This window comes from Melanerpes formicivorus, unplaced genomic scaffold (genome assembly GCF_026170545.1).
Source record: "Melanerpes formicivorus ecotype bairdi unplaced genomic scaffold, bMelFor1.0.p_v2 SCAF_1, whole genome shotgun sequence".
Taxonomy (NCBI): domain Eukaryota; kingdom Metazoa; phylum Chordata; class Aves; order Piciformes; family Picidae; genus Melanerpes; species Melanerpes formicivorus.
The window spans coordinates 65,763,057-65,787,659 of NW_027142353.1; the positions used below are offsets into that span (position 1 = coordinate 65,763,057).

General features: G+C 44.3%; 1 protein-coding gene across 1 annotated transcript in view; it reads right to left on the minus strand.

The window, feature by feature from the left end:
- The window catches only part of FAT3 (FAT atypical cadherin 3), a 490,375-nt gene that overhangs the window by 19,841 nt on the left and 445,931 nt on the right, over window positions 1-24,603 (minus strand). Inside the window, exons 20-21 of the mRNA XM_068149238.1 lie at window positions 23,624-23,781; window positions 12,962-13,430 (exon numbers count right to left, since the gene is read on the minus strand). Coding sequence (XP_068005339.1) covers window positions 12,962-13,430; window positions 23,624-23,781 — 627 coding nt within the window. The remainder of the gene's footprint in view (window positions 1-12,961; window positions 13,431-23,623; window positions 23,782-24,603) is intronic.

Here is a 24,603-nt window from a genome sequence, read left to right on the forward strand (position 1 = left end):
GAGTGAAGGGGATGTTTGTACTCATGCTGGTACATCTGTGTTGTCTACACTCATGCCAGTCAAGTGTTTGTTTATCTGAGATGTCTGAACATTTAGAGCTTACAGCTACAACCAGAGATCACAGAAATTGCTGCAGAGCATCCTGATTGTCCTGATTCAGATAAACCCAAATGTCATTCATGAACAGCCTCGGTTACAAGAACTACTCCAGATTGAGGATGCTGCTCCCAGTATGATTTGAAAATATAGACCAGAATTGCTGACAGCAGCACCCCACACTTCTTTGGGGGGCTTCACTGGACATCAAATACAGGAGGCTGACAGTTTGTCCTCATCAGCCTTTTACAAAAGGAGTGTGGCAATAATAAAACATTTAGTATCACAGTATCGCTTAGGTTAGAAAGGACCCCGAGGATCATCGAGTCCAACCTATCAACACAGACCCCATGCCTAGACCATGGCACCAAGTGCCACGTCCAATCTCCCCTTGAAGGCCTCCAGGGTCGATAACTCAACCACCTCCCTGGGTAACCCGTTCCAATGCCGAATGACTCGCTTGGTGAAGAACTTTCTCCTCACCTCGAGTCTAAACCTCCCCTGGCGCAGCTTGATACTGTGTCCCCTTGTTCTGGTGCTGGTAGGGATACTTCCCATTTTCATGAAACACATCATCCAAGCATGAACTATCAACTTTGTAACAGCAGCTGACCTGGGCAACGTTAGCCCCAACCAGAGCTGGTTATGTGCCATGTGCGCTGTTAAAAGCCTGATTAATCAGCGGCTGCAATACATCAGCCACAACTCCACTCAAGTGGAGGGGGACCCTGTAGGAGATCAAAGTCCTACTTTGATGTCTCTTGCCAAGAGAGGAGGCACATCAGAGTGAAAAAACAGTTCCTAAACCCATGGGCTCACTCTGCCAAGGATCAAATGACACTTTCTCTTTTCCTCTCCTTGTGATTTCATATGGCAGAATTCCACTAACAAAAAAATATTTAAAGTCACAAAGAAATCCAGTGAGGCAGCGAGACTCTTTACATTGTGAACTCTACGCTGAAACCTGAGTGCTTTTTCACTCGGAAAGAGCGTGACAATGTACATTGTGAGGGCCATGAGATGGCACAGGCAGTCCCTGGGATGGAAAGACTCCTAGAGCAGAGCTGTTGAAGTGCCAAAATTTTCCAGAGCATCTGCAAAAAGCTTTGGCTTTGAGGCTACACACACAATCCAGATGTCCCAAGCAGACATGTAAGCATGGTTCACGCTCCAGTTATGGGGTTCACATAGAATGACAGAATCAATAAGGTTGGAAAAGACCTCAGAGATCAAGTCCAACCTATCAACCAACACCTCAGGACTAACTAAATCATGGCTTCAAGTGTCACATCCAATCTTCTTTTGAACACCTCCAGGGATGGTGACTCCATCACCTCCCTGGGCAGCACATTCCAATGGGCAATTACTCTTTCTGGGAAGAAATTTCTCCTCACCTCAAGCCTAAACTTCCCCTGACATAACTTGAGACTGTGTCCTCTTGTTCTAGTGCTGATTGCCTGGGAGAAGAGACCAACCTCTACCTGTCTACAACCTCCTTTCAGGTAGTTGTAGAGAGCAATAAGGTCACCCTGAGCCTCCTCTTCTCCAGGCTAAGCAACCCCAGCTTTTTAAGCTATTTCTGTATTTATACTGCTGAAAACAAACCCCAACAAACCATAGCTATTTTAAAAGCCACTGTTTAAGAACCAAGGCAGGAATTTCCAGCAGAGTTACCAGGAAGAAAAAAATAATAATGGAAACAATGTGGAAAAGCCCAGTGGAGGCATGAAGCAAAAGTAATTCTGCTTTAAGACTCCCACATCTTTTATGTGCTATCCAGTTCAATTTGCCTTGTTCAGTTACTCTAATTGAATTCTTTCATAAGGACAGGCTTTGGAGAATAAACTTGGAACCAGACTTGCTGCATATTCAGTCACGAGTCCAATCCTATTTACCTGTAGATAAATGAAATAGATACTCAAGTATTACTTTGTTTTGTTGTCTCCTACACGAAGAGAGGGGAAGGGCACTGCTGTTGCCAAGGTTGCAAACTTAAGAATTGAGAAATTGTTTGACTTTGGGGATTCCTGGAAAGCAAATTTGGTCAGTACCAGTAGGATGGGATTGGTTTTTCACTGTCTTACACACATGTCACTCAGACAAAGCAAACAACACTCTCCACCTGAGTGAGGAATTGCAAAACTCTGCTCCAGGCACTGAATTTTGATGCCATCCCTGTGACAGATTTCATTGTCAGTTGGCAAAGCAGCTCAGCTAGAAATACCATAGGTAGAAATCTCAGCCTGGATTAGTAAGGCTGCTTCACAGCACTTCATTTTATGACTGAACAGTGACATCTATAGTTCAAGAAGCTGCAGTAATGCTTTGTGTATTTTCATGGTCTCACTGAGTTTAAGTGAAATGAATATGTTCAAATATAAAACATATTGTTCACAAACAAATCTGTTGCCTTCTAGAACAGCAGAATAGACATGTCCTATCTGCCAACTGATATTTAAAACCCACACAACTTTAAAGTTACTTTAAAAATCAACTTTCTGTACCTAAGTTGATACATGCCACTTGTTAAAACCTATTTTTAGGTCTTCCACTTGTTTCAGCTGATTCAGTTCTGTATTCTCAGTATGTAACATATTCGGCTACATTTATTTGTAGAATCATAGAATCAATAAGGTTGGAAAAGACCAAAGAGATCATCAAGTCCAACCTGTCACCCAACACCTCAGGACTAACTAAACCATGGCTTCAAGTGCCATGTCCAATCCTTTTTTGAACACCTCAAGGGATGGTGACTCCACCACAGAATCACCAAGGTTGGAAGAGACCTCAAACCACTTCCCTGGGCAGCACATTCCAATGGCCAATTACTCTTTCTGGGAAGAACTTTCTCCTCAGCTCCAGCCTAAACCTCCCCTGGCACAGCCTGAGACTGTGTCCTCTTGTTCTGGTGCTGGTTGCCTGGGAGAAGAGACCAACCCCCACCTGGCTACAACCTCCCTTCAGGTAGTTGTAGACAGCAATAAGGTCTCACTGAGCCTCCTCTTCTCCAGGCTAAGCAACCCCAGCTCCCTCAGCCTCTCCTCACAGGGCTTGTGCTTGAGACCTCTCCCCAGCCTCATTGCCCTCCTCTGGCACATGAAAAACAAAATAAAAGGTAAAAATAATCCTGTGACCACTAAACATAAAAGGACAATACATTTATTAATTATTATGGTTGCCTATTGTGTATATTAAAGATGCACTTCAATTAACTTCAATTAACGTTTTACACCGAGAGGAGATTCAACAGAATGTTCCAGATGGGTCAGAGCTCAGACCTGCAGGAGCACAATGCAAAATGTGATTTTGAAAGCCTGCAGTTTTGACTAAATTGGATTAATGATGGTGGAACACAGATATTAGAAGACTGAAGTAGTCAATATAAGTTCTAAGCCCAGAGATCAAAGTTAGAATTAAGAAAAGCCCTTGAAACAAGACAGCATTAAATGACTGTATTCACCAGTGACTTCTTGCTGCTAGCACTGCCATGCACCTGCCAACTCTGAGGCACTGGCAAAAGGCACAGAACCTTCCCGTGATACACATGCTGAGAGACAGAGCATTCAGCCGGGAGGTCTCCAACACAGCAAAGCATATGTGGAAATTCATGGCATAGGGAAGTGATGAGCTGACACCATGGCTCAGTACACAGCACACAGCCAGCACACTTGCCAGGCCTTTTATACCTCTCCAAATTTCTCTGCAGTGGCTGTAAATTTGCCCACAGCTGCACAATGTAGCCACATGGCCATGGACAAAATGCAATTGTAATGAAAACTCTTTTGGTCAGGACTGCACAGCACCATAGAATCGATAAGGTTGGAAAAGACCTCAGAGATCATCAAGTCAAACCTGTCACCCAACACCTCATGACTAACTAAACTATGGCTCCAAGTGCCACATCCAATCCTATTTTGAACACCTCCAGTGATGATGGTGACTCCACCACCTCCCTGGGCAGCACATTCTAATGGGCAATTACTCTTTCTGGGAAGAACTTTCTCCTCACCTCCATCCTAAACTTCCCCTGGCACAGTTTGAGACTGTGTCCTCTTGTTCTGGTGCTGGTTGCCTGGGAGAAGAGACCAGCCCCCACCTGGCTACAACCTCCCTTCAGGCAGCTGTAGAGAGCAAGAAGGTCTCTCCTGAGCCTCCTCTTCTCCAGGCTAAACAACCCCAGCTCCCTCAGCCTCTCCTCATAGGGCTGTGCTTGAGACCTCTCCCCAGCCTCATGGCCCTTCTCTGGACTTGTTCATAAGTCTCAATATCCTTCTTAAATTGAGGGGCCCAGAACTGGACACAGTATTCAAGGTGCGGTCTAACCAGTGCTGAGTATGGGGGGCAGAATGACTTCCCTGCTCCTGTTGGATACACTATTCCTGATCCGGGCCAGGATGCCACTGGCACAAATTCTAGGAGAGGTCCTCTCCACTTTCAGTTGTGACCAGTTAACTTGCCATGAAAAACTGTATGAGCAGGGTCAAGGGTAGGTCTGTTACTGGACACTGAATTTGTCAGGTCTAGCTGCACAGCAGGGAAAGAAACTACATGGGGAGATCAAATGCAAAAGCCAAAGCACGTAACAGATAAAAGCCAGCTCCTCTTGTATGTGAGAGATAGAAGCAGGAGCATACACATGTTCAAAGAAAGAACTGGCAGCAGTTGGGAGCATCATCTTTATTAAAGCCAAGTAAACCTGAGGATAGACAGACATTCAGATGCTCAGGCTGGGAACGCTACCAACAGAGACGCTTGCTGCATAGCAGCATCCCATCTGCTGATGGCACCATGCCTGCCTTTTGCCACTGTCTCTGCTTATTAAGTGCCAAGGAAACATAGGTGTAGGCAGGAAGCCTGTGTAGTGTCCTCACTTACAGCATGCTGCTCTTCAGTAAGGTCTGGGCGGAAAAATCTCTTTTCCTCTGGACAGAGACATGCAGCAAGGCAGGAAGGAAAGCTTCTTGAGGCTAAGTGAGAAGGGGAGACTCAGCTACATGAAGGGGACTCATATTAGTGCAGGACCATGAGAGAGACCTTATGAAAAATTCTGGAGACCCAAGGCAATGTGTCAGCAGGAGAGGCCTATGTCTGCATGTTGGTTTAGGTCACAAGTGAGCTTTAGTGTGAATTTTCTGATCATCCTCTCTCCCTGCTTTTCGTTTCTTACTGTGGAGAGGTGAGATCTCAGAGGACAGGGCCAGGCTTCCCTCTGCTTGGTGCTGAGATGTTGCACCAGGAGTGCAGCTAATGTGATCCTAAAGTCCTGAAATGGGTGCTGAGGATACTGGGGTCTCAGCACCAACTGTTTTGCTCCACAGCCCCCCTGGTTGCTCCGCAGGGCTTGCAAATGTAAGTATAGCCTGAAATTGCTATACTGCTGCTCATTAATTGTCTTTGCTCTTAGGTCAGCTCTCAGTAGAGGCAATTGTGGCACATGCTGAGGGTGTTGTGATCCCACCCCAGCAGCACTGCAGATGTGTTTAGCAGAGCTTTCTATCTTTTCCCACTGGTTCCCCCTGAAGAAATACAGTGGTGGACATCACAACATTTGCTACCTTGGGGAACACAGCTCAACATTTTTCAGCATCAGTGAATATGAAATATTATTTTCTGTCTTGGAGGGAACCCAGATGGACTGTATGGTCTTAAATGCTGATGGATTTCCAAGATTCCCAATGCCTTCATTATGAACAGAAGCAAGCCTTGGTTTGCTGCTTCATCCTCCTCTGAGAGGACAAGGTACTTAGCCTTCATTCAGCTCTGTTGCTCTTGGACATGGAAAGTTTGCTTTTTATTCTTGTGCTAAATGATGGGAAGAAATGCATGATACATTAGCTGGATATTAAATGAAAAGTGTAATAAAACCTCTTTGTTAGATGTAGGATCAGGAATAGTGTGGCCAGCAGGAGCAGGGAAGTCATTGTGCCCCTGGACTCAGCTCTGGTTTAGGCCACACCTTGAGTCCTGTGTCCAGCTCTGGGCCCCTCAAATTAAGAAGGATATTGAGACACCTGAATGTGTCCAGAGACAAGTTCTTCACAGAAAGAGTTAGCCATTGGGATGTGCTGCCCAGGGAGGTGGTGGAGTCACCATCCCTAGAGGTGTTCAAAAAGGGGTAGGATGTGGCACTTATGGTTTAGTCAGTCCTGAGGTGTTGGGTGATAGGTTGGACTTGATGATCTCTGAGGTCTTTTCCAACCTTATTGATGCTATGATTCTATGTTTCAGGCAACCTTTAAGAACTCTGTGTTCTTCAGCCATACATATTCCTGCCACTTCAGATTTAATTCATCTTCAAACAGATGATTTCCTCTTGCCACTAGTTGAAAACGAAGCTCAGTCTTTGTTAAACCAGTGCTTTTTATGAAAGGGTTGCTGTATATGTGATTTGAAAGTGAGAATTTAAGCCCAGATGTCTAAAAGCACAGCCATAAAAAAGATTAACCACCCCCCACCCCTCCCAATTTCTAAAGAGCCTTTTAAATTTAACTGATGTGCCTTTGGTACACCCACATTGCAGCACGGTGGTTTGCTTATGTGTGTGTAAAATCAAGATTGAGAATGTAAGTACCACCAGCTCAGTCCATGACCATGGTGTTAATATGCCCATTTTTCCCTAATGTCATTTTTATGAACCACATAATCCTCACCCATGTGCTAATCTTGCCACCATGCTTTAAAACACGTTTTAAAGCCCCCTCCTAAGTGCCAGGTTGCATTTTTTTCCATTATTTGGATTGTAACTCTGTTCATGAAGAAATGAAAGGAGAAAAAAAGGAAAGAATTACAAACAAGAGTAGAATAGAATAGAGTAGAATAGAATAGAATAGAATAGAATAGAATAGAATAGAATAGAATAGAATAGAATAGAATAGAATAGACCAGACCAGACCAGGTTGGAAAATACCTTTGAGATCATCAAGTCCAACCTATCCCCCAACACCATCTAATCAACTAAACCATGGCACCAAGAGTCTCATCCAGGCTCTTCCTAAACACTTCCAGGGATAGTGACTCCACCACCTCCCTGGGCAGCACATTCCAATGGCCAATCTCTCTTTCTGTGAAGAATTTCTGTCTAACATCCAGCCTAAACCATCACTGGTGCAGCTTGATACTGTGTCCTCTTGTTCTGTTCCTGGTTGCCTGGGAGAAGAGACCAACTCCACCTGGCTACAACCTCAGAGGAGGGTAAAAGCAATGACTTTCTGTCCTCACACTCTGCCCACAGCCCTTGACTCAGTAGATATTTCTGCTCAAATGCTTCAAGCTCAGATAAAATTGCCTACTCATATAAGCCCTTTACTTCAATCAGAGCCAGATGTCTATAGGACTGATCAAACTAAAAGGAAGTAACTACACTTCCAATTGCAGGCTTCACAAACATGAGGTTTCTCTCTGTGGTTGAAAAGCTTGGCACAGTGTTTGGATTTGATTACAGTAAAGCTTTCTATTGCTGTGATTGCTCATGTTGTTATTCATGCAGATAAACACACATTTACTATTGGCAGACCTGGTAACACCACTCTCTCATGAAGGTCGTGTGACATTTCCCATTTTAAGACTTCAGATTCAGGAGCTTATAGCAAAACCACACTTGAAGTACTTGGTTGAATTTTCTGTTCCTCTGTTTCTGAGAGTCATGCTGTTTGTTGGGGCTCAAAATGCTAACAACTTTCTTCAAAAATAGCTTTACTGACCCACACTTGTGGGTAGGGATGGAAAAGTTTGCAAGAATGTGGCCCATACTTCAGGGTTGTGGTTTACAGTGTCTCCCAGGAAAATGGTATTTTAGCAGTTTCCTGAGCTGGTCAATGCTTGCCTGGCTTTCCTACCTCTTTTTTAAGCATGCATGGGACCTCCCCGTGGGGTCCCTGGACAAACAGTACCCAGCCACTGATGTATCCTGGGCTGCATCAAAAGCAAGGTGGCCAGCAGGTCAAGGGAGGCAGTTCTGCCCCTCTGATCTGCTCTGGTGAGATCCTACCTGGAGTACTGCGTGCAGCACTGTAGTATTCAGAAAGACACAGATCTGTTGGAGAAGGTCCAGAGGAGGATCACATGGTCTATGATAAAAGACTGAAAGAATTGGGGGTTATTCAGTCTGGAGAAGAGAAGGCCCTGGGGAGACCTTATTTCACCCTTTCAGTACTTAAAGGAGAGCTATAAGAAAGATGGGAACAGACTTTTTTTTTTAGTAGGGCTTGTTGCAACAGAAAAAGAGGTAATGGTTTAAAATTAAAAGGGGATAGAATTAGACTAGATATAAGGGAGAAATATTTTACAATGAAGGTAGTAAAACACTGGAACATTGCCCACAGAAACAGCAGACATCCCATCGCTGGAGACATTCAAGGTCAAGCTGATGGGGCTCCCAGCACCTTTACATAGCGAAAGCTGCCCCTGTGCATTGCACAGGGGGCTGCACTAGATGACCTTTAAAGGTCCCTTCCCAGGCAAAGCATTCACTGGTTCTATGATTCTGTGACAATGCTGGGCATACCCTGCTGCCACAAGGCTTAATTTGGATGTGTGGGAACGCAGACGTGCAAGCAAAGGCTCATGTCATGCTTGCTTTCTGCTGGCCCACAAAGCAGATCTTGAAAGCAGAGTGATTTTTCTGTACTCTCAGTGATGTCTCAGAACATCTGACCTGTCTATCTATGCTTTTGTCCTGCAGGCTAAGATCCCTATTTTGTCCTTCTGTTCAACATGCAGAGAGGTCAGAGAGACAGGGCCAGCACAGGTGAACAACCCCTGCGCCAGCTCTCCTTTCGGGGCAACACCTTTGCCACCAGTCACAAGCTCTGTGCAGCCCATGTACAGCACTGTTCTTGAGCCAAGTGCCTGAAGGCTGCTGAGAATTTACCCACACAGACACTAACAGCAGCAGTGTGGACAGACTCCTCGTGCATACAAAGCATCATTTTAGCAATTCCCCAAACAGGGCCATAACACTACCCTGCTCCCATAACTGCAGGATGAAGTAGAAGGTAATCAGAAGCAGCTTTTTATTAATGGTGAAGAGGGCAGTAGGCACAACAGGAAAACTCTTATGAAGGTCTTTGTTTTAGATGACCAATTTATGCAAATTATATGTAAATTAGACATGGCCCCTTTGATTTCTGGCATGCAGCCAGCAACTCTTTCATGTTATAATCTTGGGTAACCTTTGCTTGACTATTTTCTTCTAAAGTTAGCTATAAATCTGAGCTTTCTTTTTCCCTCTCTCTTAATTTTCTTGTAAAGCACAGCAGGGTTTTTCTAAGTAAAAGGATGTTAACAGTATATGAAATCTGCTCTGGAGAATTCAAACTAGAGGATTTACTATTAAAACGAATTCCATCACATGCTAAATACTCTCTGTTTAGGAAAAGGCACATTATTCTCCATGAAATTTCATAGAAGGATAGTATGATTGAAAATATTAACCAAGAGGCTCTGACCATAGAATCATAGAATGAATAAGGTTGGAAAAGACCTCAGAGATCATCAAGTCCAACCTGTCACCCAACATCTCATCACTAACTAAACCATGGCTTCAAGTGCCACATCCAATCCCTTCTCTGATACTGAAGCACAGAATTCATCCCATTGGAAGAGACCTCAAAGATCATCCACTCCAACCCTCAACCCAGCACTGAAGGGTCAACACTAAACCATGTCCCTGTGCCCTAGGACTGGGTGCAGGACCTTTGCACAGTATATTCTTGAATGCTTCTTCCCACCAAAAAAAAACAGGAAGTAAAAGCTGCCATTTAATGTCTTAAGGTAAAAAAATGAAGAGTTATTAATTTTCCCCCTACCCCCCCATTTAAAATGAAAATCAGCTGCTAACATCTATGTCAGCAAATACAGTGGTTGGTGATTCTTAAGCCATGCTGCAATTTGTGGCTCCATAACTAGCATTTGCCATACTGCTGAGCTCTCCACTCTGTGGGATTTAATTACGTGGCCCTTTTGCATATGGAGGACAGAAACAACAGAATCGCTTTGCTTGGTGGGAACAAACACGTCCGAGCCTTCTCCTTGTGGGCTGGGCTGCAGAGTCACTGACAGAGAGTCAGGGCCCATTGCACTGGAATGAGGGCTTTATAACAGTCCTTTATTTACATACACTGCTGAGGCAGTGAAAACAGCAAACAGATTTTTTAGCGGCAGGCAGCCGAAACATCCCTGCAGGGCACGTGCCCCCGCGCCGAGGCAGCAACCCAGGCAAGCTAAGTCAGCTCCCTGACTGCTTTCCAGCAGCGAATTAGGTTGACATGAAAGGGGTGCATGCCATTCCAGTAAGAAAATGGGTCCAACCTTCAGCACTGCCTCTGTCCCCCACACCCCACACCTCCCATCGGCTGGAAATGGCATGCACATGGTGCTGGGGAAGAAAGGAGTACTGTGTTTGGTTAGAAAGGTTTCAATTTACTCATCATGAGATTGCTGAGCAATACTGTAAATAGACACAAATAAAACCAATAGGAGAAGCTGTTCTCATGGTACCCAGGATGCTAGGAGAATGGTCAACCTCATCTATTAAGCAAGGAGTTTGAATCAAAGCCACGCTACGTTCATGTACACATTACAGACATACATCCTGGGGACTCAAATAACCTTGCTTAGCAATTCTCTCACTGGCTGCAATATCCTTCTTCCTCAGAAAGATTTTCTTTTGCCCTTGTGCCAGCACTTTTTTCATCTTATCCTTGAAATAAAGACCCTTAGAATCATAGAATCAGTAAGGTTGGAAAAGACCTCAGAGATCATCAAGTCCAACCTATCACCCAACACCTCAGGACTAACTAAACCATGGCTTCAAGTGCCACCTCCAATCCCTTTTTGAACACCTTCAGGGATGGTGACTCCACCACCTCCCTGGGCAGCACATTCCAATGGCCAATTACTCTTTCTGGGAAGAACTTTCTCCTCACCTTGAGCCTAAACTTCCCCTGGCACAGCTTGAGACTGTGTCTTCTTGTTCTGGTGGTGGTTGCCTGGGAGAAGAATGCAAGCCCCACCTGTCTACAACCTCCTTTCAGGTAGTTGTAGAGAGCAATAAGATCTCCCCTGAGCCTCCTCTTCTCCAGGCAACCTTAATGACAGACACAATCAACAACACTGTTCTGAATATGCACATCACATCCTGGCTTGCTAGTACTGTGCTCCATTCCTCCCAACTGTCCTCCCACCTCCTTCTACTGACAGCAAAGCCAATAGCATCCCTGACACACCATTTGCCCTGGCATGGGAGAAGAGGTGGCTGAATCAACACCAAGGATCCAGAGGAGATGCTAGATGAGATAGCTTAGCATCAAAAAATCCTGCAAGAGCAGGGTTGTCCAAATGAGAAACTTCTGTTTGACATATCTCACCAGATTTCAGCCTTGAGAACTAAACCGTTCCAAAGTTCAGAAAGTTCCTAAAGTTTAGAACAATCTGTGTGGAGGAGGGGAGTCAGAAACAAAATATGAGAACAAGGCTTCAAATAATGAAAACTTAGAAATAATAACTATGGGTGACAGGGAACTGCATGGGCACATACAAGCTAAAAAAAAAGCTCTGGAAAAGTGGTTAAAATGATCCCTAGCAAAAGAGGTAAGTGGGAACTTATCATAGTATCAGTCAGGGTTGGAAGGGACCACAAGGATCATCTAGTTCCAAGCCCCCTGCCATGGGCAGGGACACCCCACACTAGATCAGCCTGGCCAGAGCCTCAGCCAGCCTGGGCTTAAACACCTCCAGGGATGGGGTCTCAACCATCTCCCTGGACAACACATTCCAGGGCTTCACCACTCTCATGGGGAAGAACTTCCTCCTCACCTCCAGCCTGAATCTCCCCACCTCCAGCTTCATTCCATTCCCCCTAGTCCTATCACTCCCTGAGAACCTGAGAAGTCCCTCTCCAGCCTTCCTGTAGACCCCCTTCAGATACTGGAAGGCCACAATTAGGTCACCTCAGAGCCTTCTCTTCTCCAGACTGAACTGCCCCAACTCCTTTCTAGAAGAAGATCTCTCTGTTAAGCATGCTTCTTTTCAAAGGAAGTTTCAGTCTGCCAGCAAAGGTAAGCAATGCTGCCTGCTGCACAGGGAACTGGAAGAGAGACCAGCCCTAAGGAAATGTCCTACTCATGCCAGTTTTGTTTTGTTCCTTACTAAGATGCTGACTGCTATTATGGTCTGGTAACTTGTGTACTGCATTACTGTGTGGTAAGTCACTGGCACCAAATCACACAAGGCACCATCTAACCACTGGATAGGAAACTCCAGCACGAGCACAATTTAAATCAATGCCCTATAAACTTTGGGTAGTATTACTTAGACCTTGAAGCACTCAGACCTCCAAGGAAGCTGTAAAACACACTTCAGAGAGGGTTTATAATGGGGTGAACTTGCTATTTTCCATGCAGACATGTAATCAAATTACTCACTCTCAAGAGCACCAAGGTGTTTGTGGACAGCTCAGTAATTATTTGTGACAGCTTCAGAGACCAAGCAAGGCACCAGAGCTACTGCAGCTGTGACGGACATTTGAAATCACCATCTTTGTGCAGAGCCTTCCTGTAAATGGGCCCTAAAAAAATCCAGCTGAGCATTACAGTAATTGTAATTCTATTGGTTTCTATAGAAATGGGATTATCCTAACAGCCAATAAATCAATTTCCTCCTGCAACTCTAATGCAACGAGAAGGGGCACCATTTCACTGTTATTTATAGAGCAAACAGCTTTTACACAATTTGCAATACCTATCAGAGTTTTATGGAGTTCCTGAGATTTTTTCGAGCATGTTGCTGCATAAAACCATCTCTGGCAATAAATTACAAGGGGGGAAGCGGGGAGGGGGAAAGGCGGAAAGCAATGCAAAGCCTTTACCACCAGATGGCACGCTGGTACAAGTGCCGCCGTTCTGGCAGGGCTGCCGCTCGCAGGCGTCGGGGTAGAGGACGCAGCCCAGCTTCAGCTCGGTCAGCCCGACCACCTCGGCAAAGCTGCTGCGCTTGTTTTGGAGCGGCAGCTCGTTGTTATTGAGGACAACGGAATCCAGGCAGCCCTGAAAGCCGCTCAAAACCTGCGTTGTTCTTTTGTCAGTGAGGCTGCGGACGTTATCCACTTGGACCTGCGCGCCGAAGTAGACGGAGCTATCCGTGCTGAGAGTCTGGAAATAGAGCGGGGCTTTGCGGCGCTCCACGTAGCTGTCGTCCAGGGACAGGCTGGTGAAATTGCGATTCAGCTCCAGGAAGACGGAATGCCAGCTTCCGTCGTTAACGGCTCGGCCAGAAATTCCCAGGATTCCTGGGCCGCTTCCACAGTCCAGCTGGAACCAGAGTTTGCCATCGACAATCTGCAGGAGGGAAACAGAAATCAAAACACTTGAGGTATTCAACCATCATGCAATATCTTCTCATGAAGGACTGAAGACACAGAAGACTTCTGGATTCTATTCCGTGCTAAAGCTGCTCTCCTACACAACACTAAAATATCAAAAGTGTGCCTTTAGCAGCAGAAAAAAGTCATAAAAAAAGAAAACAACACACACACACAAAAAGAGAGGTGATAAATATCAGCTTGCTTTGAATTTACCCAATGCCAACTGCTGCAGAAAACTGATCATTTAGAAAAACACAGATACAGAGCATACCTGAGGGCTGGGATAATGATTGAACAGGGCATGGGCCGGAGGACCCATGTTCTGCTCTTGGGTGTGATGCTGAGCAGTCACATTTCTCTGAGCAAGTCCCACCATACACCCATGCACTGTGATTCTGCTTACATGGTTGATGACACCAAAAGGACATTTGGGGCAAGGGACCACCTCTGAGTGAGAGAGACTTAAGGCAAAGTGAACCGTCAGTGCTTTCAGCTAGGGTTGTTAGGTGCTCTGCTCATGTGCATCCTGTACCTCTGTAACCTTTTGGAGCATCACAGCAAGGTCTGGATTTGTCTCTAAGTGCCAAAAGTTCAGTTTCTTGAAGTACAACAATGAGATTCTGCTTCAGGCAGCTCTTGTCCAAGGATGTTACAATATCTGCTCTGTGTACACCTCACAGAAGACCTAAGATGGCTCTTACTTTTCTTTCTTTCCTCATATTTAAGCTAGGTTCGTGGTTTTAAAGGGATTGCCTCATAAAGGGCAAACCTGTGCTAGCCTGCTGGGGCAGGCAGCATGCAGGGAGGGAATAGGTATGAAGTGCTGCTTTCCTGATTAGCAGTTTACTCAAAGATTTTAGGTTTCTCTAACAGATGGCAGATAAGTTTAAAAAGGCTGACAAGGCTGGATATAATTTCTTATGACACATTAATTGGATTCAAGCTCTCTGAGAGCTCTTGCGATTACTTTACCTTTATGTCATACTCTGTGAAGTATTTATTTCTGCAAACCTCATCTCAAGACAGTTCTGTTCCATTATTTATCCCCTTGAAAAGTTCAGGTGCTGTGTCCTTTTTCATCCTTCCCTGCAGCACACATTGTGCTCTCATTGGTTATCCATAACACAGCCCTACTGCTCTTGCCAGGGGAGCTGAGTTGCCATAGCTGTCAGTGCAAGAACCCATGCAGAGCCTGCTGAACTAGCATGGCTGATGGAGATATGAAGATGTTGCACTGTGCTCATTGTCTTTGGCCATTTTTGCCCAATTCTGGTGTGAATAATCAATCAAAACTTTGTTAGCTCAAGACATCCCTTGACTGTCTGAACTGGTGCTCAAATTCTTCTCTGTAAGTCATTTTGATGTGGCTTGAAGGTAAATGGAATACTGTCAATCTACAGAAGCAGACTAGGCTGCCAGGTCATTATCTGCATTTTAGTGTCTTCAAAGGTTCACAAAACCATCTAGATAAAAGCTAAGGATAAAGTCTTGAGTTCTCTTGATTATGTACTTCCTTCTTTAACAGCTGAACTTGAACTGGGCTGCAACCTCAAGCCAAGTCAGACTGGGCAGTTGAGGTGTAAATCACACCACTCCACCACACAAAATGATGTTAAGCATGTGACAAGCTCCCTGTAAATTCCAGTTGCCTACTGAGTCTGCATGGCATGAAGCATGCTAGAGGGATACACACACAGAAGGGGCCAGAGGAAGAAGAATTAGACCCTGCTATGGGGACTATTTTGAAGTCCTTGACCTCTAAGACGTAATGAAACTGAGAAGAAATGAGATTTATGATTGTAACACAACATGCTGGTGGGATGGATGTTTCTTGGTACTCACTACAGAACAGACAAAAAAAGCCCAGTGGATGTCTAGAAAAGTAAGTCTGGATCATTTTTAACTAAAAAAAAAATATCTTTTCTTCCAGGACTCAAAACTCAGCTGTAAATTATTTCTGTAAATTAAAATGTGGCCTATTAAAGCCCTCAGCCTCTCTGGAGATATTGAAGACCTGCCTGGATGAGTTCCTGTGTGACCTGGTATAGGTGACCCTGCTCTGGCAGGGGGTTTGGATTAGATAATGTCTCCAGGTCCCTTCCAGCCCCTGACATTCTGTGATGCTGTGAAAGCATCTGCTCAGGAGTCATTTCTGTACACAGGATGCCCTGAAAACTGAGCCCCAGAGGTGGAGCAATAGCTTTCCTTCTCCGTGTGCAACAAAACAGCTCACAAACCCTGAAGTCACTGCTCAGAAAGTGAGGTCTGGCTCAACAAGAATACAAATCAAACAGACAAATGCAACAAAGCCGGTGAGGGGTTTGGAGCATGAGCCCTAGGAGGAGAGGCTGAGGGAGCTGGGGTTGCTTAGCCTGCAGAAGAGGAGGCTCAGGGGAGACCTTGTTGTCTACAACTCCCTGAAGGGAGGTTGTAGCCAGGTGGGGGTTGGTCTCTTCTCCCAGGCAACCAGCACCAGAACAAGAGGACACAGTCTCAAGCTGCACCAGGGGAAGTTTAGGCTAGATGTTAGGAAGAAGTTCTTCACAGAGATAGTGATTGGCCATTGGAATGTGCTGCCCAGGGAGGTGGTGGAGTCGCCATCATTGGAGGTGTTCAGGGGGAGACTTGATGGGGTGCTTGGTGCCATGGTTTAGTTCATTAGATGGTGTTGGATGATGGGTTGGATGTGATGATCTTGATGGTCTCTTATAACCCGGTCTATTCTATTCTATTCTATTCTATTCTATTCTATTCTATTCTATTCTATTCTATTCTATTCTATTCTATTCTATTCCGTTCCATTCCATTCCTATTCTATTCCATTCCATTCCTTTCCATTCCATTCCATTCCATTCCATTCCATTCCATTCCATTCCATTCCATTCCATTCCATTCCATTCCACTCCATTCCATTCCATTGCACTGTATAAAAAACAACCCCAAACCCAGCCACCATAGGATAAGCAGTTAACCTGCTTCTTTTTCAAAAGGCTTTTCCAATGGAAACTGTTCTTCTGACTGTGTATAATGGACATATACTTCCCCTAAGACAACTTATCCCCTGAAGGCCCTGCTGCCTGCATGTCTATTATCCTTACTCCCAGAACATGCTTTTCCAATTATCTTTATAAATACAACATCACGTATGAGCACCTGGGATAAATATTACACCATTTGTATGTGGGGAATGATGGTCTAAACGATTTGCCATTAAAATATGTTTTTTTTACATCTTTCTCATCCGCTTTTTGCTTTTTTTTTACTAGCAGATGATTTGATGTGCACGGTAAATATATACTGCACGAAAGGCTATGCTTCCTCTCTTTTATTAAAAAAGCCCCAGTGAGTCCCACCTCAGGCTAGAGTGAAAGATGGAAAGGATGCTCTGACACTTCCAGTACTAGCCTAAGATATGATAGATATGCATGGGAATCCACACTCTGCAGCTCTCTTCCTCTGAGATCTCAAGCAAGCCATTAGTTTCAGGTCTCCATCAGTAAAAGGAGGATAACGTCATTTCCCCACCTCACACTGCTGCTTTATGGATACATACATTAAAGACTGTGACATGCCCAGATACCTCTAGCAATGGGACCATAAAGGTACTTTCATTAATCAGGTGGTCACAGGCATTGGTGCAGAAGGACAGGGAGGGAGCATTTGCCCCCCTGATGGCCCCATGCCTCTTGGAGGAATAGGAGAGTCATTTCAAACCCAATGCAATCTGTGAATCTGTGAACAGCTGGTGAGGAGCAAGTGCTGCACAGGGCTCCTGTCCTGCTTACTTAAGTAGCTAGAGAGTGCCTGGGTAGGGAGGAGAAGAGTCCTCCATTCAACAAGGCAAAATGGCATCTCTACTCCTAAGCATGGAGAATTCAACCGCAGAGCTTTGATTCATCAATTAATCCCTGGTGTTCCCATGATTCCTTGCAACCACTGTGATTTCAAGGACAGCATTCAATCCTCAAGAGCAGGATCTTTGGTTATAGCCTGGTACCAAGAAAGGCTGAACTTCAAGTTAACTTCTTACTAAATGAGGTACATTCAAGCAAATAGTATGGAAATCCAATGAACAGCTAACGGTGTTGTCCAGGCTCAGCAGTTATGCAGTGGTACAGCTGGTGTGTTTGAGAGCTGGAACCATCAGATTCTCAGTTCAGGATGGAAGGTGTGGCACTGCTTTTGTCTCCACCTATGTGATGCAACCCAGCAGAGTCTGAGTTACTCCATCTGCAAATTCTGCACCCCCTCCCCAATGCAGTTCATGATGCCAGCAGAGAGTCTCTGCACCAAGACAGAACAGAACAGAACAGGAGTGGAATGGAATGGAATGGAATGGAATGGAATGGAATGGAATGGAATGGAATGGAATGGAATGGAATGGAATGGAATAGACCAGACCAGGTCGGAAGAGACCTTTGAGATCATCAAGTCCAACCTATCCCCCAACACCATCTAATCAACTAAACCATGGCACCAAGTGCCTCATCCAGTCTCTTCCTAAACACCTCCAGTGATGGTGACTTCACCACCTCCCCGGGCAGCACATCCCAATAGCCAATCACTCCTTCTGTGAGGGGTGAAGATGAAATCAATGAGACACTGCTTCATTCATGCTGAGCAGAAAATTCCCACCAAGTTTCCACCTCTTAGAGCTTTCTGGGCTTAGTTACAGTCTCTCTCACTGTAACTAGCAGGGTGGTGATGTTAATGCATACTTAAGCATATATGGTCTTACAAAAATCCTCACCTGTAGAGAAAGAAGTACAAAGAACAGAGAAGGCTCCAAAAGCTGATGCAATCTGTTCCATTTCAACATTTTCATTCAATGAGCAAAATGGAACCAAAGACATATTGTAAATTATATCAGAATATCAGCCTGGCTAAGATGTTTGGCTAACATCCATATTTGTGTATCAACATAAGTAATAAAATGATCAAATGGTCCTTCTGAGACCACCTTCAGCTCACACAGTCCATCTGCAGTCACACGCCACGGATGCAGCATGCTGCCTACTCATCTGTCTGGGGAAATACTTCGTTAGCCAAATTACATTTGAGGTTGGTTTGTGTAAAATGGTGTATTCAATTAAAAGATTCCTCGTTTCAACTCCAGCCATAGCTGGGATCATAGCCAAGCTTCACTCTTACCCAGCATAAGCCACGCAGCAGTAATGCATTAAAGTCTATAATACACACTTAACTAAGCCATGCAGAGTTTCACAGTAGAAGTCTGGATGGAAGAGCATATGCTTGCCTTTTACCATTTGACATCTGTATTTGTGGCATGATGAGAAAGCCTTTCTTCACCTTTTGTAATCCTTATAATTTTGCAAAACAAGTTGAATCCAGTTCTCGGCCCCTCAGTTTAAGAAGGATATTGAGACACCTGAGCATGTCCAGAGATGGGCAACAAAGCAGGGGAGAGGTCTTGAGCACAGCCCTGTGAGGAGAGGCTGAGGCAGCTGGGGTTGCTTAGCCTGGAGAAGAGGAGGCTCAGGGGAGACCTTTTTGCTCTCTACAACTACCTGAAAGGAGGTTGTAGCCAGGTGGGGGTTGGTCTCTTCTCCCAGGCAACCACCAACAGAACAAAAGGACACAGTCTCAAGCTGTGCCAGGGGAAGTTTACGCTGGAGGTGAGGAGAAAGTTCTTCCCAGAAAGAGTAATTGGCCATTGGAATGTGCTGCCCAGGGAGGTGGTGGAGTCCCTGTCCCTGGAGGTGTTCAAGAGGGGATTGGATGTGGCACTTGAAGCCATGGTTTAGTTAGTGATGAGGTGTTGGGTGATAGGTTGGACTTGATGATCTCTGAGGTCTTTTCCAACCTTACTGATTCTATTATATTCCTTACAGAAAAATAATGAACTAAATTACAGAATTCTCTTCTGCAATGGCCTTGCAATGCTTTAAATTGCTAAATCTTACTTTTCCCAAAGAGATGCTACGTAGCAAAAAGGAAATGGTGACAGTGGCTTTTGGCACATGTATTCTCATCAAAGGAAATCAAAAAAGGGTCATTGATCTGCATCTCTGTTTGCTCCAGTTGTCTTAAAAGCAAATAAAATTGTTGTCTAAAAACAAATAAATGGCCAGCCTCTCAAAATCGATGGATGAGTGGCTTTATTTGAAACAGCTGAATAAATGACACCCTTACTATATTGTATCAATACAGCAGGGCTGGTAGGCTCTCAGCAAAGTAGCAGGCAAGCAGTTTGCTCTGCAGGATTGATTATTCACCCAAGGATGCTGTGTTATGATTATGAAATATTTCCATCCCTGGAGTTATGACAAACGTATGAGCTCCCAAAAGGAAGCTGGTCATTTGAAACTCTGAAAACCATATTGCAGCATTAAATTTTAAACAGACTTTGATAGGGGAGACTTGCTTCAAAACAATCAATGTCACTGTATGCCCCAATAGTGGTGGCATTTTCTGCCTGTTCTCCCATGGGCTCATACTGTGTGGTGAGCCTAACTTTCTTCCACCTATACCTTCTTCCACCTCCACCTTCCTTTGCAGCTCAGTGATGGTGTTGGGCCCTCTGGTGCTAATCCAACAGATACTTAAGTACATGCTTAAAATTAAGGTAGGTGAGTAGTTCCAATTGCCTTCAAATGCAGGAAGTTAAACAAGTGATTAAGTGCTTTGCTGGAGAGGTGCCAGAGTGCTCAAAAGAGCACAGGATCCCATCCTTTATCCTCTATTTGGAAAGCTTCTCCTCATGTTTAATTTAATTGAAAGCAATGCTCAAATGATAACAACTCCACGTTTATAGACCTCTAATTAATCTATTTAATGGCCTCATTTCCAAGCACCTCCCTATCTCACAACAGACATACCTGGTGGAAAGGAAAAAAAAGGAAAGAAAAAGGCTTTATCTCTGGTTTACAAATGAAAAACCACTGCATGCTTAGATAGTCTAAGGGTAACTTGCTTGAAAACATCTGAGTTAGGAATCCCTACAGTGCAGTTCATGAGTCAACTGCCATCCCTCTAGAGAACTGCTATGGCTATATCCCTAGAGCACAATGCTATTTGTCTGCCCATAGAGGCACTTTTGTGAGACCTTAGTCTGATGTTTCTCAGCTAAACAACCTTCACAAGCAAAACTCCAGCAATTTCTGATCTTTCAAGTGATGCCTTTTCTTCCAAAAACATGCTGAATGTAATGTTTTGCTTTTCTTTAAACTCCATGCTTACAGAAGCCAAGGGCCAGACCTGGGAAAAGGACGTACATGATACAAGAGCAAATTCTACCCTACCTAAAATGTTGCCAAGTGTGAGACTCTGAGTAGGGAATCCCCTGTGTCATTCCCTGCTGAATGCATGGGAGAAAGTGGAGTCTTTGCATCCATACATGACTCTGGACCTCACTCAATGGACATGTTCAGGAAAGATATTGAGTTGCTGGAATGTATCCAGAGAAGGGCAACAAAGCTGGGGAAGGGTTTGGAGCACAAGCCCTATGAGGAGAGGCTGAGAGAGCTGGGGTTGCTTAGCCTGGAGAAGAGGAGGCTCAGGGGAGACCTTATTGCTGTCTACAACTCCCTGAAGGTAGGTTGTAGCCAGGTGGGGGTTGGTCTCTCCTCCCAGGCAACCTGTGACAGAATCAGAGGACAAACTCAAGCTGTGCCAAGGGAGGTTTGGGCTGGATGTTAGGAAGTTCTTCCCAGAAAGAGAGACTGGCCATTGGAATGTGCTGCCCAGGGAGGTGGCGGAGTCACCATCCCTTGAGCTGTTTAGGAAGAGACTGGATGAGGCACTTGGTGCCATGGTTTAGTTGATTAGATGTTGCTGGGTGACAGCTTGGACTCAATGATCTCAGGTGTCTTTTCCAACCTGGTTCATTCTGTATTCTGTATGTGAAGTGGTAGCTCCAAGTGAAGTTCTCTAATAAACCTGCATGAGATGCTTTTAGAGTTGAAAATTCTTTCTCAGAGCTAGGAAGCACAACAGAGCATGACAGAGGTTGGCCTCTGAGATGAGAGTAGGATAACCACAGCTCTTGCCACTGCTCCTGTAACTACTATTTTTCCCCCCTAGTACCTTTTAAACCACAATGGTTAGGTGATTGTTTGAAGTGGTGACTGAAAACACCTAATTCCTGTCTCACAACAAACACAGCCCAAGTGACTGCAAGGAAAGGCTCTCTTATTTTATTTCTTTGTAAATAGAATGAATTTTTCTCTTCTGGTGGCAAAATTTCCCAGCTTCAACTGGAGATTTCTCCTCAGTGGCCTGTAACTTGACCTGCTGTACTCCTTAATCATGAGTTTCACTCACCAAACAACAACAACAACAACAACAAATTATCCTATCATCATTCCAACTCCACTTCACTCTGCTTCTGTATCATCTGCTATTGTTTTCAAGTGGCACCTTCCAGCAGGGTCGTTTGTTTTTTGCCAAGCACTTTGCAAACCTGCAGAACTGCAAACATTCCCTGCTGATACATGCTAAGAGCAGCTAGGATGAATACTTCAAAGATCTTCAAGCCTGAAAGTTTGTCTTGGTTCTGTGAACGCAAAAGTAGACTGAAGGATTCAAACTATGCATTTTTAAGGGTCTCAAAGCAGAGTTTGCCTCGTACAAATCAGAGCTATGCTGAGAGTCCCCAGTGAATGACAGTACTGAGTACTGCTCCTCATGAAATCTTTCAGTATAGCAGCTCTGAAATTATTTGTTGCCCATTAATAACTCATTTAACTATTTTAACATTACCTCAGCATTCAGCCAAAAGAACTCTGAAGATAGCAGATACAGACACAAAAGGCTCTCTGCCATTTCTCTCACTGCTGCATTATGGGATGTGGCCAAATTACAAAAGCCAGTGTCTTCATTGTGTACCTTAGAGGCTCCAACTGAAATACTATGCATGCAGGCTCTTGGATTAGCCTACCACTCACGCCCTTCCCATCCAGCAGGGGGTGCTGGTTGACAGCCACCTAAACATGAGCCAGCAGTGTGCCCAGGAGGCTAAGAGAGCCAATGGTATCCTGGCCTGCATTAGGAATAGTGTGGCCAGTAGGAACAGGGAAGTCATTGTGCCCCTGTACTCTGCACTAGTCACACTGCACCTTGAGTCCTGTGTCCAGTTCTGGGCACCGCGGTTTAAGAAGGACATTGAGACACTTGAATGTGTCCAGAGAAGGGCAACAAGGCTGGGGAGAGGCCTTGAGCACAGCCCTGTGAGGAGAGGCTGAGGGAACTAGGATTGTTTAGCCTGGAGAAGAGGAGGCTCAGGGTGACCTCATTGCTATTTACAACTACCTGAAAGGTGGTTGTAGCCAGGGCTTGGTCTCTTCTCTCAGGCAACCAGCACCAGAAAAAGGGGACACAGTCTCAAGCTGTGCCAGGAGAAGTTTAGGCTGGAGGTGAGGAGAAAGTTCTTCACTGAGAGAGTCATTAGCCATTGGAATGTGCTGCCTAGGGAGGTGGTGGAGTCACCATCCCTGGAGGTGTTCAAGAGGGGACTGGATGTGGCACTTGGTGCCATGGTCTGGTCATGAGGTCTGTGGTGACAGGTTGGACTCGATGATCTTCGAGGTCTCTTCCAACCTTAGTGATACTGTGAGCCTGTGATATTTGCCTTTCCACAGAAAGAACAGAAGGAACAAAAATGCATAGAGATCTTATCAACTGAATGCTGATTGGCTATCTCTAACTATTACCATGCCTGTCTCAACAAATAATCTTAATTCACAGAGTGCAGAAATCTTCTCATTCAGCAAGAGTTGTGTTCTGAGCACTTGGTTTTTAAATGAACAGCAGTGAGGGCATATCCTTTAACCACAGGCATGGGCACAGAGGAAGAACAGCTATTTCAGCATGCATAGTTTTGACTGTATGGTCATATAAATAGCCAAATCTTCCATCTTACACAGACTGGCTCCTGTGTGCAGACAAACATAATGTTCTTATAATGAACAGCACCCAGTGGAGCATTTTCCAAGTACCACTAACAAGCTGCCTTTTTTTGGTTGTTGTTGTTTTCATTGCTGTTGCTGCCATTTGCAAAATTGTTTCCCCCTGCAAGCATGAAACAGATCAGACTTCATCTTCTCAATCTACGGCTGCAACGAGAATAGCATTCCCCCAAATCAAGAGCCAACAGAAAACATATAATCAAGAGAAACAACTGTGGGAAAGATAAGCTAGTTTAATTACCTTCAGAATGATGCAGGGATTCGCTCTGGTGTACATTATAATGCCATTGCTTTGCAGGGTTCGCAGACGGAGAGCCAACTTGAATTCCTCCTTCCTGCTGTTTTCAGAAACCCGGTACTTGATGTAGCTATTCCCAGCAAAGCTAAGGGAAGTGTGGCCTGAAATAGCCATTTTCAAAAGACACATGTTCTTTTAGTGACACATGAAATAGTACCCTCAACCACCAAGCTAATTAAAGACTTCTTAACAGCTAATGAGAGTGACTAGGAAGAAATAAAAAAAACCTCAATTTTGACAAAGGAAAAAAAAAAAGTTGGAACTACAAAAAAAAAAACCCCACAACCACCTACTATTTAAACCACAGTTATTTATGTTGAAAAGTATTTTTCAGAAGATGATGGGAAGTTTTGTTTCTCCCTGCTTGCAGAAAGAAAGAAATTTCTGAAAGAAAGAAATACATTTCTGAAAGAAAGAAAGAGAAAGAAAGAAAGAAATAAATTTCTGAAATTAAGAAAAAAGAAAGAAAGAGAAAGAAAGAAAAAAAAATCTGAAAGAAAGAAAAGAAGAAACAAAGAAAATTTTCTGAAAGAAAGAAAAAAGAAAAAAGAAAAAAGAAAGAAAAGAAGAGGAAAGAAAGAGAGAAAGAGAGAAAGAAGAGAAGAAGAGAGAAAGAGAGAAGAGAAGAAAGAAAGAAAGAAAGAAGAAAGAAAGGAAAGAAAGAAAGAAAGAAAGAAGAGAAAGAAAGAGAAAGAAAGAGAGAAAGAAAGAAAGAAAGAGAAAGAAAGAAAGAAAGAGAGAAGAAAGAAAGAAAGAAAGAGAAAGAAAGAAAGAAAGAAAGAGAAAGAAAGAAAAGAAAGAAAGAGAAAGAGAAAGAAGAGAAAGAAAGAAAGAAAGAAAGAAAGAAAAGAAAGAGAAAGAAAGAGAAAGAAAGAAAGAAAGAAGAAAGAAAAGAAAGAAGAAAGAAAAGAAAGAAAGAAAGA